Raw genomic sequence first — 14935 nt, 5'->3', positions numbered from 1 at the left:
CACTATCTGTCACTATCTGTCACTATCTGTCACTATCTGTCACTATCTGTCACTATCTGTCACTCTATGACACTGCAGCAGCAGCACACAGAAAGTCACAAGATCCAGGAAGCATCCAGCTGCTGGCAGCACGCTACCAGCGGTGATCAGGTAAGTATCAGGCAAGGATCAGGTCAGTATATCACGACAGATTGGCACGGTGACCGCTCTGCACGCAATTCCAGACCGGAATGGCGTCTGCAGCGCAGTCACCGTTAGTTTAAATCACGCGCCAAGGCTGTGATTGGTCCGACGGACCAATCACAGCCTTGGGGGCAGGTGGGGTGAGGTGTGGTCATCACCGGTGACCCCCTCACGCCCCCTCACACCCGGCGGTGATTGATCCCTGTGTTACCGAGCGTCTGATTCGCCGGTCAAATGTCGGGAAGGGGTTAATAATAAAATAATAAAGGTAATTCTTAAAAGTTAGTTTATTAGAGGTGCACCCACAAAAAAGACCTTCTTTTTTTTTAGTTTATTTTTTGGCAAGGTGGTTGGGTAAATGCATTTTATTTTATGGCTTTCTTTCTTTTGAGTGCTGTGTGGCCACCACCCACCAGGCCTACCTCTTGAGTCTTCTGTTTTCAGGAGCTCTTAAAAAGTTACTCTAACCCATTAAACTGCCTGCCTATCCCTGGCTAATATTAGCCATTCTAAAGGTCCAGTCACACTGGGCGATTTATGCCCGGCGATGACTGCTGTCCTTGCTGGGGGGAAAGCCACTCAGTGCATACACACTGAGCAGATGAGCGGCTTTCCCTGAGCGCATAGCAGCGCTCATCGCCGGGCCATAGTCACTGGGCGGCTTTAAGCTGAAATGCTTAAACTTGCTGTTTTGAGCGGCTTTCAGCTCAGTCGTCCCGTGTGTATGGGCCTAAAGGGTGTATGTTGATAATGCAATGAGCTGCTATTGGCTCTCTGCACCCATCTTGAATTTGTAAATGTGCAATACTGCTATTGTGCCTATATGTGCCCTATACTATTGGCAAACAATACGGAAACCATTTGTATCCTGATCATCCTGGCATGACATAAACATTGCAGCAGTGATGAACTGCTGATTCTTCTCCTGAATCTCCTCCCAGCTTCCAATGAACCATTCCCTGTATGCGCAGTGTAATGCCAGGCAGCATCTGAGCCCAGTGTTCCCGGCCTGCGCAGTCTAATGCCAGGCAGCATCTGAGCCCAGTGTTCCCGGCCTGCGCAGTGTGATTAGGTTAAAGGTCACGATGCGCAGGCCACACTGCTGTACCGCCGAAGCTTCTGGAACTCTCTCGCAGCCCTCTCCTGGCTCCAATTGAGAAGCTTGGCAGCCCGGCACGGCACTTCCCCGCCTCACGAAACACCCACCCACTGCCTCCACCTGCTCCCCCGTAGTAAGTAACTTATTGTGGGGGACCGGTTTCTATTTTTTAGGGATGCCAATTCCCAGGATTGAAAAAAATGCCCAAGGATCCCTACTCCAGAGTGTCCATGAAGTGATCATATAAATTGTAGTTAATTGCAAAGTCCCTGCTATGACAATGAACTTAATCCCAAACCCATTTCCACTGCAAGTGCCAGGACCATCTCCTAAAGTTGATTCAGCTGCGGAATTGGGGCACCAACCGTACAGAACTTGCACCGGAATGGCAGCAGGCAGGTGTGTGTTCCTGCACAATGAGGGGAGACTACTTTTGGAGGGTGATCTGGTGTCCAAAAAGGCAGCAATGACCATTTCTCTTCAGGAAAAACTTTACTGATTTTGCTAAATGTGCAAGCATTGGACTTCTGAGGACTGTGTTAACTGTAGGCTCACTCAAAATTGTGGCTAAGGACACTACCATGAATTAGAGGATGTTTGGTACTATTCTTTATAGCTACTTCACCCACATCAAATATAAAAGAAAACCTTTTACTTTTTGTGCAGAGTTTAACAAGCTGCTGTGCAAAAACTGTTAAGGTGGCCATACATCAGAAAGATATTGTACTCAATCATACAATCTCAATTTATTGTAAAATGGATTGTATGCAGATTGGGTGCACATCTTGTGTACACAATCATGCATCAGATTGATTGTATGATTGATTGTATGATTGATTGTATGATAGATTGTGTGTCCAAAAACCACCAAGGACTGCCGAGGATTTCAAGGGAAATTTTACACAATCATGAGCGCAATCGATCTTAAGATCGATCTTTCTGATGTATGGCCAGCTTTAGTAACAATAGATCTATGCCTGGCTTCAGTGTTTACCTTGCTTAGGGGTAGAATTACCAACCAGTAATATTTTAGTTGTCTCTTGTTACTAATCGGATACTGTGAATGTTCATGCACATAATTTAAGAGCTGACTAGATTAAAACCTGCCAAAATCTCTAACACCTCCAATCTGGTTTAACAGTTCTCTGTCTATATCCAGCAAGTTTGTACCACATCATTTTGCTTTGACGTTGTTAGTCATTTGGTCCGTTGAGTGGCCTCTAGTGGTCACTGGCAGAACTTCACCTCAGAGGTGAGGTGTAATTGGGGAGAGAGATCAATTTAGGATTAGTAATAAGTGAAAACTGGATTATCAGTACTTGTGTATTATCACGGCGCCCAATTAGCCTATAATTACATAACCTATGTAATTTATTCATTGCTCTTTTTTTGCCATGGGCGGCGCGATGCTATTTTATAGGGTGCAATGCCATTTAATTTACTATACACTAATATGAGATTGAGGCACCCCCCCCCCCCCCCCCCCCACTATCCAAGCCGCCCCGAAGCATGGCGAGCGCAGCAGAACGCATCCTCCCGACCTTTTCATACCCCCACTATCCACGTCGGAGTGGAGTTTATTTTAGTGTGTCCAGCATAAAGCGTGGGGACGTGGATTATGTTACATGTATTCTGCGTCTACTCGCGGGGCTCGCCATGCTTTGGGCTCGGTGGCTCGCTGCACTCGCAACACTATATAAAATCAACTCCACGCTGACGTGGATAGTGGGGGTATGAAAAGGTCGGGAGGACGCGTTCCGCCGTCCCCCTTGAGGCTCGCTGCGCTCACCACGCCGTTGGCGGGGGGGGTTGCCTCAATCTCATTGCATCTCATATAAGTGTAAAGTAAATTGCATCGCACCCTGAAAAATTGCATGCGATTTTGCGGTGCGATGCGATCGCACCGCCCGGGGGTCAAAAAAGAGCAGTGAATAAATTAACATAGGAAAATCACATCGCACGCAAAAACCGCATGCCATGCGATTTTCTTACGCAGAATCGTCCCCTAAGCAATTTGCTTAGTGGGTGCCGTGCACACAAGATCCGGATTATCATACAAAAAATCTGTCCTATAGCTAGTTCTATGTATAACACCCCAGTCTATAATTGGCAACTGATCATTTGCAAACATGGTCCATGGCACTTAATGTTTTGCTGCAGAGAGATTAGTCGGGCAATAAGCTACAGTGCTCATATTCTCTAAAAGTAGGTTTGCTTGTAGACCCAAGCTATTCTGCCAGAATCTGGAAGAGTGTTTGTCCTACATAATTACCATGATCTGTATCTATCCTTGAATTTATTATCTGTACTTTGTGACATTTAGAAAAAGTAATTTTTTTTATGGCAAAGCAGTGTTGTACACATACTAATGGTGTGTACACACGGTAGATCCTGCCGTGAGATGCGAGTCCCGACACGATCAGATCGCATCGGGACTCGCATCTCACGGCATGCTAGAGGGGCACAATTTACACTATATAGTGCAGATCTGCACTATATAGTCTTGCCTGCCCTCTCTATCTGGCTGCGGATATGCGCTCACACGTGAGTGCGCATCAGGCTCGCAAACCCTAAGAAAGCATGCGATTTGCATGCGATATGGCTTCCGATGTTCCCTACAGGTGGAGCTCGTGCATTCTTTGCAGGGGATGGCGGAAGATTCGCCAGCCGCCGTAAGGGGACTAGTTATTGACTCAAAACTTGAAATTGATTTGATGTAGTTATTTAGTCACTTATCTACTTCACATGATTTCTAAATTAATACTAATGTCTGTCTGTCTTTAGCCTTTCATTTTATTTTTTGTTTTTTTTCCTGTTCTTAGGGATTTAAATCCTGGCACCAAATCTGTTCAAGTGGTTTTGAGGTAAGTGGATTTTACAAGGACAACAGCATTGATAGTTCTGTTCCTAGAAGAGAATGTATAGTAGTGGTCCATCTGTGTTCATATTTAGTTATCCAATACAAAATAGACACTAATCATATTATATTTCTATTTACTTTCAGGATTTGTTACACTGATACTAGCTGTCCACAGGAGGATCAGTACCCACCCAACATTGCTGTAAAGGTCAATCACAACTATTGTTCAGTACCGGTGAGTTTTTTGCAGTTATGATTGTGCGCACATGTGTGTAATGTAATACAGTTCTTGATTATTTATTGTCATCATACATTTACACAGGGCTATTATCCCTCCAATAAACCTGGTGTGGAACCCAAGCGGCCTTGCCGCCCCATAAATCTCACCAATCTCATGTATCTGTCATCAGCTAGCAACAGAGTAACAGTAACCTGGGGAAATTATGGAAAGGTAAGCCCAAGCACTGTATGTATGGATCATATTTGTCAACTTTGCTGCTCTTCCCTATATATCTTTATAAATGGTTACCATTTATTAAGTCGACCGTGTCTGCCGGCCACTATTGGTCCACACATGAAAGGACAAAATTAGGTCAACATAGAAAAAGGTGTACGTGAGGTTTTTTTTTTTTTTTTTTTTTTTTTAAATAGTTTTATACTTTACAATGCTTTATTGGAATGTATAACATTTTCTTTATCGTCCACTAGTGCGGGCACTGGAGTTATTACAGTAGGTATAGGCCAGCTGGAGAGGCAGCGACGAAAAGGCTTCATTTTAATTGCCTACAAAGCCTAGCCTTCCTGTCCCCTATATACTGACTCCCAGGTCTGACTTGAAACAAATGTGTAGCGGTGCAGTGGATGAGTAATGCCCTGCACAGGCGATCCGACACCTGGCACCATGGACAGCCGCATTGGTGAGCTGGTCAGTCACTTCCATTAGGGACCTTTGCTACAGCTGCAAGCAACAGAGCATCCCGATAGCTGCAACCATAGCCATGCTGTCAGTACTCACGCAGGGATGCCTGATTAGTGGGGAACCCTCACAGCTTCTGAGAGATGGTGGAGCGAGGGGCAGATGCTGTTGGGGCCCAGAGGATACCAGAGGATTGGTCAAGAACGTGGCAGCCACAGCTGAATGCTAAAAAATGCAACATGATGCACTTTGGTCTCAAACCCAAAGGCTAAATTTGGTATTAACCGTTCTGTTGCAGACTAGTGAAAGGGACTTGGTAGTCGCTATTTCAAGTGACATAAAGGCAGGAAAGCAATGTAGAATACCTGATACATTTACTGCAGCACCATGGTTACCAATCTATCTGTACATCAGTATGGATTTTTGCCATCCATAACGTCCTTTACCAGATCCTTTTAAACCATAGCATTCCTCCTTTATCTTAGATCAGTCCAATCCATAATGGTTGATCCACCGATAGGCACTTGCTTTATAAGTATTTGTTTGTTTATTTTATACTTATATTTACATTCACATATACTATGCAGGAATTTTTACTATTGCACAATTACTATTATTTATTTTGATTTGTATTTACCATAGCGCCAGCCTTTCAGAACTATGATATATATTTGCGGCTTTTCCGATTCACGTTTATTATCAATTAGTATCATTTATTATTATTTTTCAACCATCCTATTACCATGTGCCATTCTCCCTAACAGAATTTAACCCCCATTGAGATAAAATCTATTATCCATATATTGCCTTTAACTTTCCGTAGCAGCCTTTCAGAATCTTTTCAGCCTTTCAGAACTATGACATACATTTGCGGCTTTTCCGATTCCCGTTTTTGATCAATTAGTATCATTTATCAGTAGTATCATTTATTATTATTTTTCAACCTTGTGCCATCCTCCCTAACAGAATTTACCCTCCTATGAGATAAAATCTATTATCCATATATTGCCTTTAAATTTCCGTAGCAAGGCATACCCCCTAAAGACACATTAGAACTGTCCCAACACACCCATAGGCATTAGCCAATTGTGAGGGCAGTAATAAATACTATGACGTGTAGGACACACGTCAGCACTGACGAAGCTCGCCCCCAAGCGAAACAGTTGTCTGCTCAGCCTTGGGCAACATTGTACCTGGCGCCGGCAATCTCTGACGCCGTCACTTTGCGCCGTCCGGATCACAGCCCGAGAGCTCGCGGAGGACACGGAGCTCTCCGACAACGGGTAAGCAGTGATAGCCACTCTTACCTCACCGTATAACTGCACTCAAGTCCAATACTTTCTGGTTACAATACCTTACAACTATCGGCCATATATATTTTCTTACTGTCTCTATTAAGCTGCTCTGAGCAAATCCCAGCAGGAGCTCCCATTTAAAGGGGCACTCTTTTTTGATTTCTCTTTGACAATCACATAGATCCGCTTTTGCCTGCAGCAATAGGAGGAGGCATATATAGAGTACAACTATAACCTCCTTTCTAGAGATAGTGTTATTTATATCCTCCGGCACCAACTTTTACTAGGGATATTCTCATCACCCCGGGCAAGAGATGATAGGACCCTGCACTGACAATCAGTCAACAGGGCATCACATACTTGCACCAAAGTATATAACGCAATCCTTTGGTGAGTACCGCTCACTCCCTATCAATGCATTGACAATAGAAAGCAGCAGCGTACTAACCCACTGGATATAAGCCGTCTCTTTTATACACCCTACTATAGCACTCTCTATATCTTTCAGTTTAATAGCACTCTCATCTCTACCTTAAGGATTTCGGCTAGACCCTGCACTGATTAATTATCAACAGGGCACCTTATCCCGGGGAAAGAGACAGCAGACGCTATACTTTCTGCTATACCAGTCACTCCATACAAACAGGCTATTAATGCTACACATTCACGGTGTCGACTTTGGACTAGGACTAGTTGGTCGACACGATAGCAGTAATTGTGTTGTCTCTGCCTGAGGAGTCTTTATACATTTTTTCTTACCTATTGTTAATAAGGCATTATTGTAACCTCAAATAGTGGCTACCACTGCATTTCCCGGTTGTCGGCATACATTAGAAGATTGATATTTGTTAAATAAATAAATTTTTGACACGAATTGTTTAATCATATCTTCAGATTGTATTGGGTAGTACACACCATACAATTTATTGTTAGTGACCGGACCCAATTTCACATCCATTTCGCTACTAGCATCTAAAACACTCATTTGTTAGTGCATTTAAACTATATGTAGATCCATATTATTAAAATCTACATTTGATCTTATACCAGCGACACATTGCTGGAAGAACTCTAATGAGTTCATAAAGTGGTTTCTACCACTTCTCTATGTTTTATGTAGTCTGTCTATGTTTATGTCAATAACAGCCTTTTAAATGTAAATAATTAAAAGTTATATTTTAGAACCCATTAATATTTCAAACCAAAGTTTTTCTTCATTTGATAAAGCGTGCCCCCAAACAAAGGAGAGTACTTTTTTCTTTTTTCCCTTTTGAATCAGTACATTTTCTACTTTCAGGGGTGCACCTCCACAGGAGTGATATAACCTATAATTATACACATTGTGGATTCATAATTATATACATACATTTAAACCACATTACTTGTTTATTTAACTGGTGTAACTTGTGCACGGGTTTTTTTCCAATTATCCCCTCTCCCCAATCCCTAGGAAAGCAATGTAACCTAGGGGGATGAATCAGTAGCAGGCAAAAAGTAGTAATGCCACTGTTTAGATTGTTAGCACAGAGTACGGTGTCCAGTTCTGGAGGCCATATCTCCAAAAGGATATAAATACATTTAGCAAAAAAACAGAGGTTGTAAATTGGAATTGATACCAAAATGGCATCGACCAATTCACATTCCTGGCGCTCCAATAATGAAAAATAAATAAAGGGTTAAGATGTTCTGTGATCTACAACAATTGAATATCTAACCAGCTGCTGCACGTGTTGGATGAGCTAGCCCAGCTCATAAAGGGTGGACAAAAGGTGGGGGGGTTTCAACACAATTGCGCTGCTGTGTACAATGTAAAGAAAACTCTGAGTTCAGTTCAGGCTCGACCAGAAAGAAATGATACTGGACACGCTTGTAAATTGTATTTTATAAATGTAAAAAAGATAAACACATATACATACACAATAAAGCTAAAACATGAATATACTTGTCTTGAAAAAGTTCCCAACCACAGAGGGTACGAAACGCGTTGACGCAATATCCAAAACCTCCAGACGTGTCTCCAAGGTCCCGCCCTCAGCTAACAGCACGGCTTCACCTTTTGCCGCACTTCCGACATCGGCTTTCCACGCAGCCACCGGCTAATCCCTGTGCCCGCCGCTACAACACCATCTCCGGCAGCACCGACGGGACATACTGCTACTCCGGCAAGGAAGTAGTCTACCAGCATACGGCCGGTCCCCCGGATCACCATATTGGGGACATCTGCTGTAGCGCTATTTAGCGCCCATCATACCGCTTCCACGCTCACAGTTTTTCCTGGCTGTCTGATCCCGCCATTGGGATATAATCCTACTACAGGGTCGAGCTAAACATCCATTAAGCTCCCCGCTATCTTCAATATATGGGTGAGAAAATTCCAATTACCCCATTCTAATTGTTTGAACTGCCTCCCACCTAGTGCATGTCTGTCTACATGCTAAACTGGCATTACTAACACCCCATTGCGGGTTATTTCGTTCCACCTGATTATAAATAATTAATTCAGGATCTGAACTGAGTTATTCCCATTATTGGGCTATCTACATCCAACCTTGGAGACACTCCGCACCATTTGGGATTTAACCCTCTATGACCTTATATGTTTTTATATATTCATGTTTTAGCTTTGTGTATGTATGTGTTTATCTTTTTTACATTTATAAAATAATACAATTTACAAGCGTGTCCAGTATCATTTCTTTCTGGTCGAGCCTCAACTGAACTCAGAGTTTTCTTTACATTGTACACAGCAGCGCAATTGTGTTGAAACCCCCCCCACCAGTGAAAAAAGGACAACAAAAATAGTGCATTAAACATACCCAGAAAGACTAAAATATCTTAAAATGTATCATTAGGTGCTGAGAATAGAGGGGAGACATGACAAACTTTCATATATACCAAAGGTATTAACAAGATACAGGATGAAAACCACCTTCAAAGGAAAAGACGTATTGGAACTCTGAAACTGGAGGGAGGCAGGTTCAGGGGATAGTTTAAAAAAATTACTTCACAGAAAGGGTAATGGACAAGTGGAATAGCATCATGTCAGTGGGGATAAGAGGGTAAGACAGTAGCGCTATTTAAACATGCTTTGAACTAATGGTTAAAGCATGGGTCTTCAAACTGTGGCCCTCCCAGATGTTGTGAAACTACAAATCCCTGCATGCCTTGCCACAGTTTTAACACTCCCTTATAGCACAACTGTGGCAAGGCATACAGGGATTTGTAGTTTCACAACATCTGGAGGGCCACAGTTTGAAGCCCATGCGTTAAAGGGTTGAGATTGCCTAATGGCTAAAAAAAGAAGAGAATACAGTCTGAAGTTGGAGTGGTATACGGTCGTTGGATCGACATGCCAAAGGTCGTCATGGAAGGTAGATACAAGTATTAGGTTGACAATGGCTAGGTTGACAGTCAAAAGGTCGCCATGGGTTTTTCACTTTCACAGGCGGTAGTTCATTCCCTACCATCCACTAGTGTGTGAAGGTAGAACAGAATACCGTGCCAGAAGCATGGCAAATGCAGCAGTACTGATGCGGTATCCATGTCAACATTTGGGACAGAAATGGGAAATGCCTATGTCGACCTTTTTACTATCGACCTAGCCATTGTCTATCTAATGCTGGTCCACCTTCCAACCATGTTGACCTCAGGCATGTCTATATATTATAAAACAATCACTTAGTTGACATTAACATTTAATATGAAATGTATAAACATATAAATAAATATATATATATGTGTATATGTATATGTATATGTATATGTATAGACATAGACAGTTTTGATGCCCGGCACAGCCTCCTAGTATGTTGCTGGTGCCTTTAGCAGGAAAATGTATAGACGGCAGAACGCCACGGCACTCCAGACAATGAAATAGTGGAAAAGAATCTTCTTTATTGAAGCACAGCAATAACAAGCAGCAACGTTTCGATACTATGTGTATCGTCTTCAGGCTAGTATAACAAAGTGAACATACACATATTTAACATGATCATACGCCTCACGCTCTTGGCGGGAGATTCACCGAATGCTATTGGTGTATGATCATGTTAAATATGTGTATGTTCACTTTGTTATACTAGCCTGAAGACGATACACATAGTATCGAAACGTTGCTGCTTGTTATTGCTGTGCTTCAATAAAGAAGATTCTTTTCCACTATTTCATTGTCTGGAGTGCCGTGGCGTTCTGATATATATATATATATATATATATATATATATATATATATATATATATCCAAATTAGGGTGTCAAATGTACACAAAGTGGTGAACAATCTTATGTAGATACAACTCAGTTGGTCAATTCAGTCGAAAGCAAGAGGCCCAACGCGTTTCGTCATGTCATGACTTCATCAGGGGCAGAACGTGCAACCGACAATAACTAAGTCATAATACAAATTGAGTGATTATTTCACAATTATAAAAAAAGGAAATACAAATAATATTACAGGAGGCAAGAACAGGGATGGAGAAGAACAATAACCAAGATGGATGTATCACCTATGTTACATAGAGTAACCCAAAACACCACATGGTATAAAAATACCTATGTTTGTCCTATACAAGAGTATCCGTAGACGGGTATTTCAATATCGGTCCTGATACAATTCTATATATAGATTTGAAATACAATCAGAATTTGACCGCTATTGTAGGCATGATCACACTTCATACAAAAAATTAATTACATACCAGGGCAATAAAGATTCGTCCTCAGATTGAATGAAATGTTATGGGATTCATAGGATGAAAAATCACCAAAATCTATTGACAACTTTGATTATACCACCATGTGGTGTTTTGGGTTAATCTTTATGTAACATAGGTGAAACATCCATTTTGGTTATTGTTCTTCTCCTCCATCTCCATCCCTGTTCTTGCCACCTGTAATATTATTTGTATTTCCTCTTTTTATAACTGTGAAATGATCACTCAATTTGTATTGTTATTGTTGCACGTTCTGCCCCTGATGAAGTCATGACCTGACAAAACGTGTTGGTACTCTTGCTTTCGACTTAATTGACCAACTGAACAGAGTTGTATCTACATAAGATTGTTCACCACTTTGTGTACATTTGACAAACTAATTTGGGTATGTGTGTGTGTGTGTGTGTGTATGTATGTATGTGTATATGTATGTATATGTATATGTATGTATATTTCATATTAAATGTTAATGTCAACTGTAAGTGTTTTATTATCAAAAGCACCCTCTGAAACCCCCCCCCCCCCCTTTTTCCATTTCTATCATTTGGGTCTCGCCTAACAGAGGACCCCTCAGAGGTGCTGCTCCTATACTGTAAGCGCAGGAAGGGGACCCCCCCCCCCCCCCATTATTTATATATATATATATATATTTCACATTCCTCTTGGTTGGCTTTCTCATTGGGTCAGAACTAGCAGTGCCTACAGCTGGTAATGGCTGTGCCTATGTTTGCCAGTCCTTTGTTTAATCTTTTTTTAGGGACCATCATCTCTGCAATGGTTTTGAATCCATATTGGCAGTACTAGCACTGCATCTAGTTAGCTTCTGCCTGTAAGAAAAAAAAATGGTACTCTTTACCTAGCACGGCGCCCACGATGTCCATCGCGGTCATCGGGTGTAAAAAATCGCAGGCATCGCATGCACTACAGTAACGGGTGCGACGCGACCGACTCGATGCCCGCGATTTCCCATAGGGATCAATGTTAAATTTTTCAATGGACGCGATTTTTCAGTTCAATGCCTCAATGCCCGCGATTTTGCCATAGGAAACAATGTTAAATGGGCCACAGAGCCCAAATAGGCACCCTTAGCAGTGAAATGTCCCCCACAATTGTTAACGACACCCCACGATCCACGCGAACCCGGAGCGTGGCAAGCGGTGGCGGTACGCGTCCTCCGACCTTTTCATACCCCCACTATCCACGTCGGCGTGGAGTTGAGAATAGAATAGTGTGGCGAGCACAGCGAGCCACCGAGCCCGAAGCGTGGCGAGCGGACGCGAATACCTTCACAGGTAAACGCGGCCCTACGCAGGCTTCACAGGTATCCGCGTCCCCTCGCGGGGCTCGCTGCACTCGCCACACTATTCTATTCTCAACTCCACGCCGACGTGGATAGTGGGGGTATGAAAAGGTCGGAGGACGCGTACCGCCGCCCCTCGCGGGCTCGCTGCGCTCGCCACGCTTCGGGTTCGCGTGGATCGTGGGGTGTCGTTAACAATTGTGGGGGACATTTCACTGCTAAGGGTGCCTATTTGGGCTCTGTGGCCCATTTAACATTGTTTCCTATGGCAAAATCGCGGGCATTGAACTGAAAAATCGCGTCCATTGAAAAATTTAACATTGATCCCTATGGGAAATCGCGGGCGTCGGTCGCGTCGCACCCGTTACTTTAGTGCATGCGATGGGCGCCGTCCTAGGTAAAGAGTACCAAAAAAATTAGTTTCTGGCCAGTCTCTCTTACGTTGTCAAATCTCTGTTGGAACCCTTTTGTGAGTCTCTCATGTAGCTTCTGTGCAGACCTGTTCTGCTCTTTTGTTGTTTTCAATGATAGGCTCTGCTTGCAGTGGTTTGGTTTCTGGGGCTTTCAGCTACAGGGATTGGTAGCTCCGTTCTGGATGCCTTGTTCAGACACAGGGCTGGCTTCACACGGAGACTGAGTTGGCCCTAGACCTGTTTTTTTTCTGGAGCTGGTTCTATAGACAGGCTAGTTATTACTGCTATGTTCTGGGACCCACTATTTGAACTAGCACTGCCCAGTTGTGTCAATCATTGCCAAGCATTTATGAATCCTGATCGCTGCTTGGTACAAAGCCTTTTGTGAAGTGGGAGTCCTGTGTTGCTTCCATAGGTGTATTGGGAAAATACAGAACTGAATGTGTTTCCTAAAGTTTTGTGGCAGGCTCTCTCTCCACATTTCTAAGAGGTAGTTGATGTATTTGACTGCCTTTTGTTGCACACTAGAAGCTCGGATGGCTCATACAAGGACTGGGTCCGAGTCCTCCTGGGTTAAATTTTTCATACTCCTAACATCTTCTCAGGACACTTTACCTAAAACCAATGTCTGGTTCTGTTTCCTGACTCCTTGATTTAGTCTTCTCAGTGGTCCCTTAAAGTCAATTCCCCATCTTTTTTTTTTTCCCCAACCCTTTTTAGACAAGTCTGCTGTTGGTCAGACTGTTTTATCTTTGCCATTGCTTTTGGCTTAGGTATAATGTACTGAACTATTTGCATACCGGCTTCATCAAGTTTTTGCCTCATCTTACAATTTTTTTTATAGACATTGTGACATGTTTAAGTTATTTTAGCATAGCGAGTTTTAAATGTGTTGGTAATCTCAGTTACTGCAGCAACCATCGATTCCCAAATATTAGCAAGTTAGGTGCTCTGGCCCACATTCAACTTAAATTTGGAAATCAGCCTTGTGGCTTTGGTTGCGTTCAGTGGCACCAGGTTATCCACCCCAGGTTGGAAACCGAGCAGGTGTAAGCTACATCTTGGTCAGAAGTTGGATTGCACCTGTGTATGACCAATATACAGCAATGTACACCGCAAAGCAGAACACTATGTACCGCTGCCATTGTCTGTCTGGGGTGCCTCGGAACACTTGCAGGGGTACCTCAGGTTGGTGGTCTAGAACCAATTCCACTTTTCTCTTACATTCTTATGGGATACAGGGAAGTCGTTCATAACGATGGGGAATAAGAGGGTTTCCGTAGGAGACAGGCACTTATAAAACTTTATACAGGGTGTACTGGCTCCTCCCCTCCCTCTAGTCAGTTTTAAGAAATGTGCCTCAGGAGAAGCACGCATCAGGAAGAGCTCCAGAGAGTTTTATCTTCTGTTTAATTTCTTTATTATTTTGGGACTGCTGTTTTGGACTCAACAGCAGTCCTGCGTTGTGGGAGACTGGGGGATGGGTTCAGCTGCAGGCCACTTCATGGTACCGAGCTGTCCCTGCCACAGGACCACTGTCCTGCGTGGGTGATTTTACCTTGGGCATTGCGCTGCAGCGCGCACACCCCTGGCATGCCGCACACCCCTAGTCCAGTCTGAAGACGTCGTGTGGTGAGTACTACCCCGGGGTCCCAGGGTGACTGTGCGGCAAGATGGCGGCGGCAGTATCGGCGGTGCCCTGCACAGGGACCGCGCAACCCCCTGCCTACACTGGGACAGCGTACTGCCTCCTGTACTGTCCAGGGCAGTTTACCACGGGTTGGACATTTTTCAATGTCAGTCTCAGTATAAAAATGCAGGTAAGCTCCGGCGCCATTATGCTGGGCGGAGCTTACCCAGAGTGGGACCATAGCTCTGTGAGGGTGCCAAAACCTGCTTCCTGCTTCTTCCCTGGCTGCTGGAAACGCCATTGTACTGCTCCAGACACTCCTCAGCGGTGTGGAACAGAGGGAATCTGCTAGCAGAGACAGCATCAGGTTTTCAGCGCTTGTGTACTTGTACACTTGCCTGCATACACTGTAAAGTACTGTTAGATTACTGTACTGTATACCAGCTCTTAAAATTGGAGAGCTCAGGTTGTTTGGTGTATTGGTCCCCTCCATTACCCTCTGTACACTACCCCACTAGCTTGTTAAGC

The 14935-nt window shown here is 43.5% G+C and overlaps 1 protein-coding gene across 1 annotated transcript in view; it reads left to right on the top strand.

Annotated features, from left to right (window-relative positions):
• Positions 1-14935, top strand: part of PIAS4 (protein inhibitor of activated STAT 4) — a 56588-nt gene that overhangs the window by 31454 nt on the left and 10199 nt on the right. Inside the window, exons 4-6 of the mRNA XM_083179372.1 lie at positions 4105-4146; positions 4287-4377; positions 4465-4593. Of these exons, the coding sequence (XP_083035498.1) occupies positions 4105-4146; positions 4287-4377; positions 4465-4593 (262 nt within the window). The remainder of the gene's footprint in view (positions 1-4104; positions 4147-4286; positions 4378-4464; positions 4594-14935) is intronic.

Source organism: Crinia signifera, chromosome 1 (genome assembly GCF_055691185.1).
Source record: "Crinia signifera chromosome 1, ASM5569118v1, whole genome shotgun sequence".
Lineage (NCBI taxonomy): Eukaryota > Metazoa > Chordata > Amphibia > Anura > Myobatrachidae > Crinia > Crinia signifera.
The sequence above is the reverse complement of the archived record's forward strand: the minus strand, read 5'-3'. Positions and strand labels throughout refer to the sequence as shown.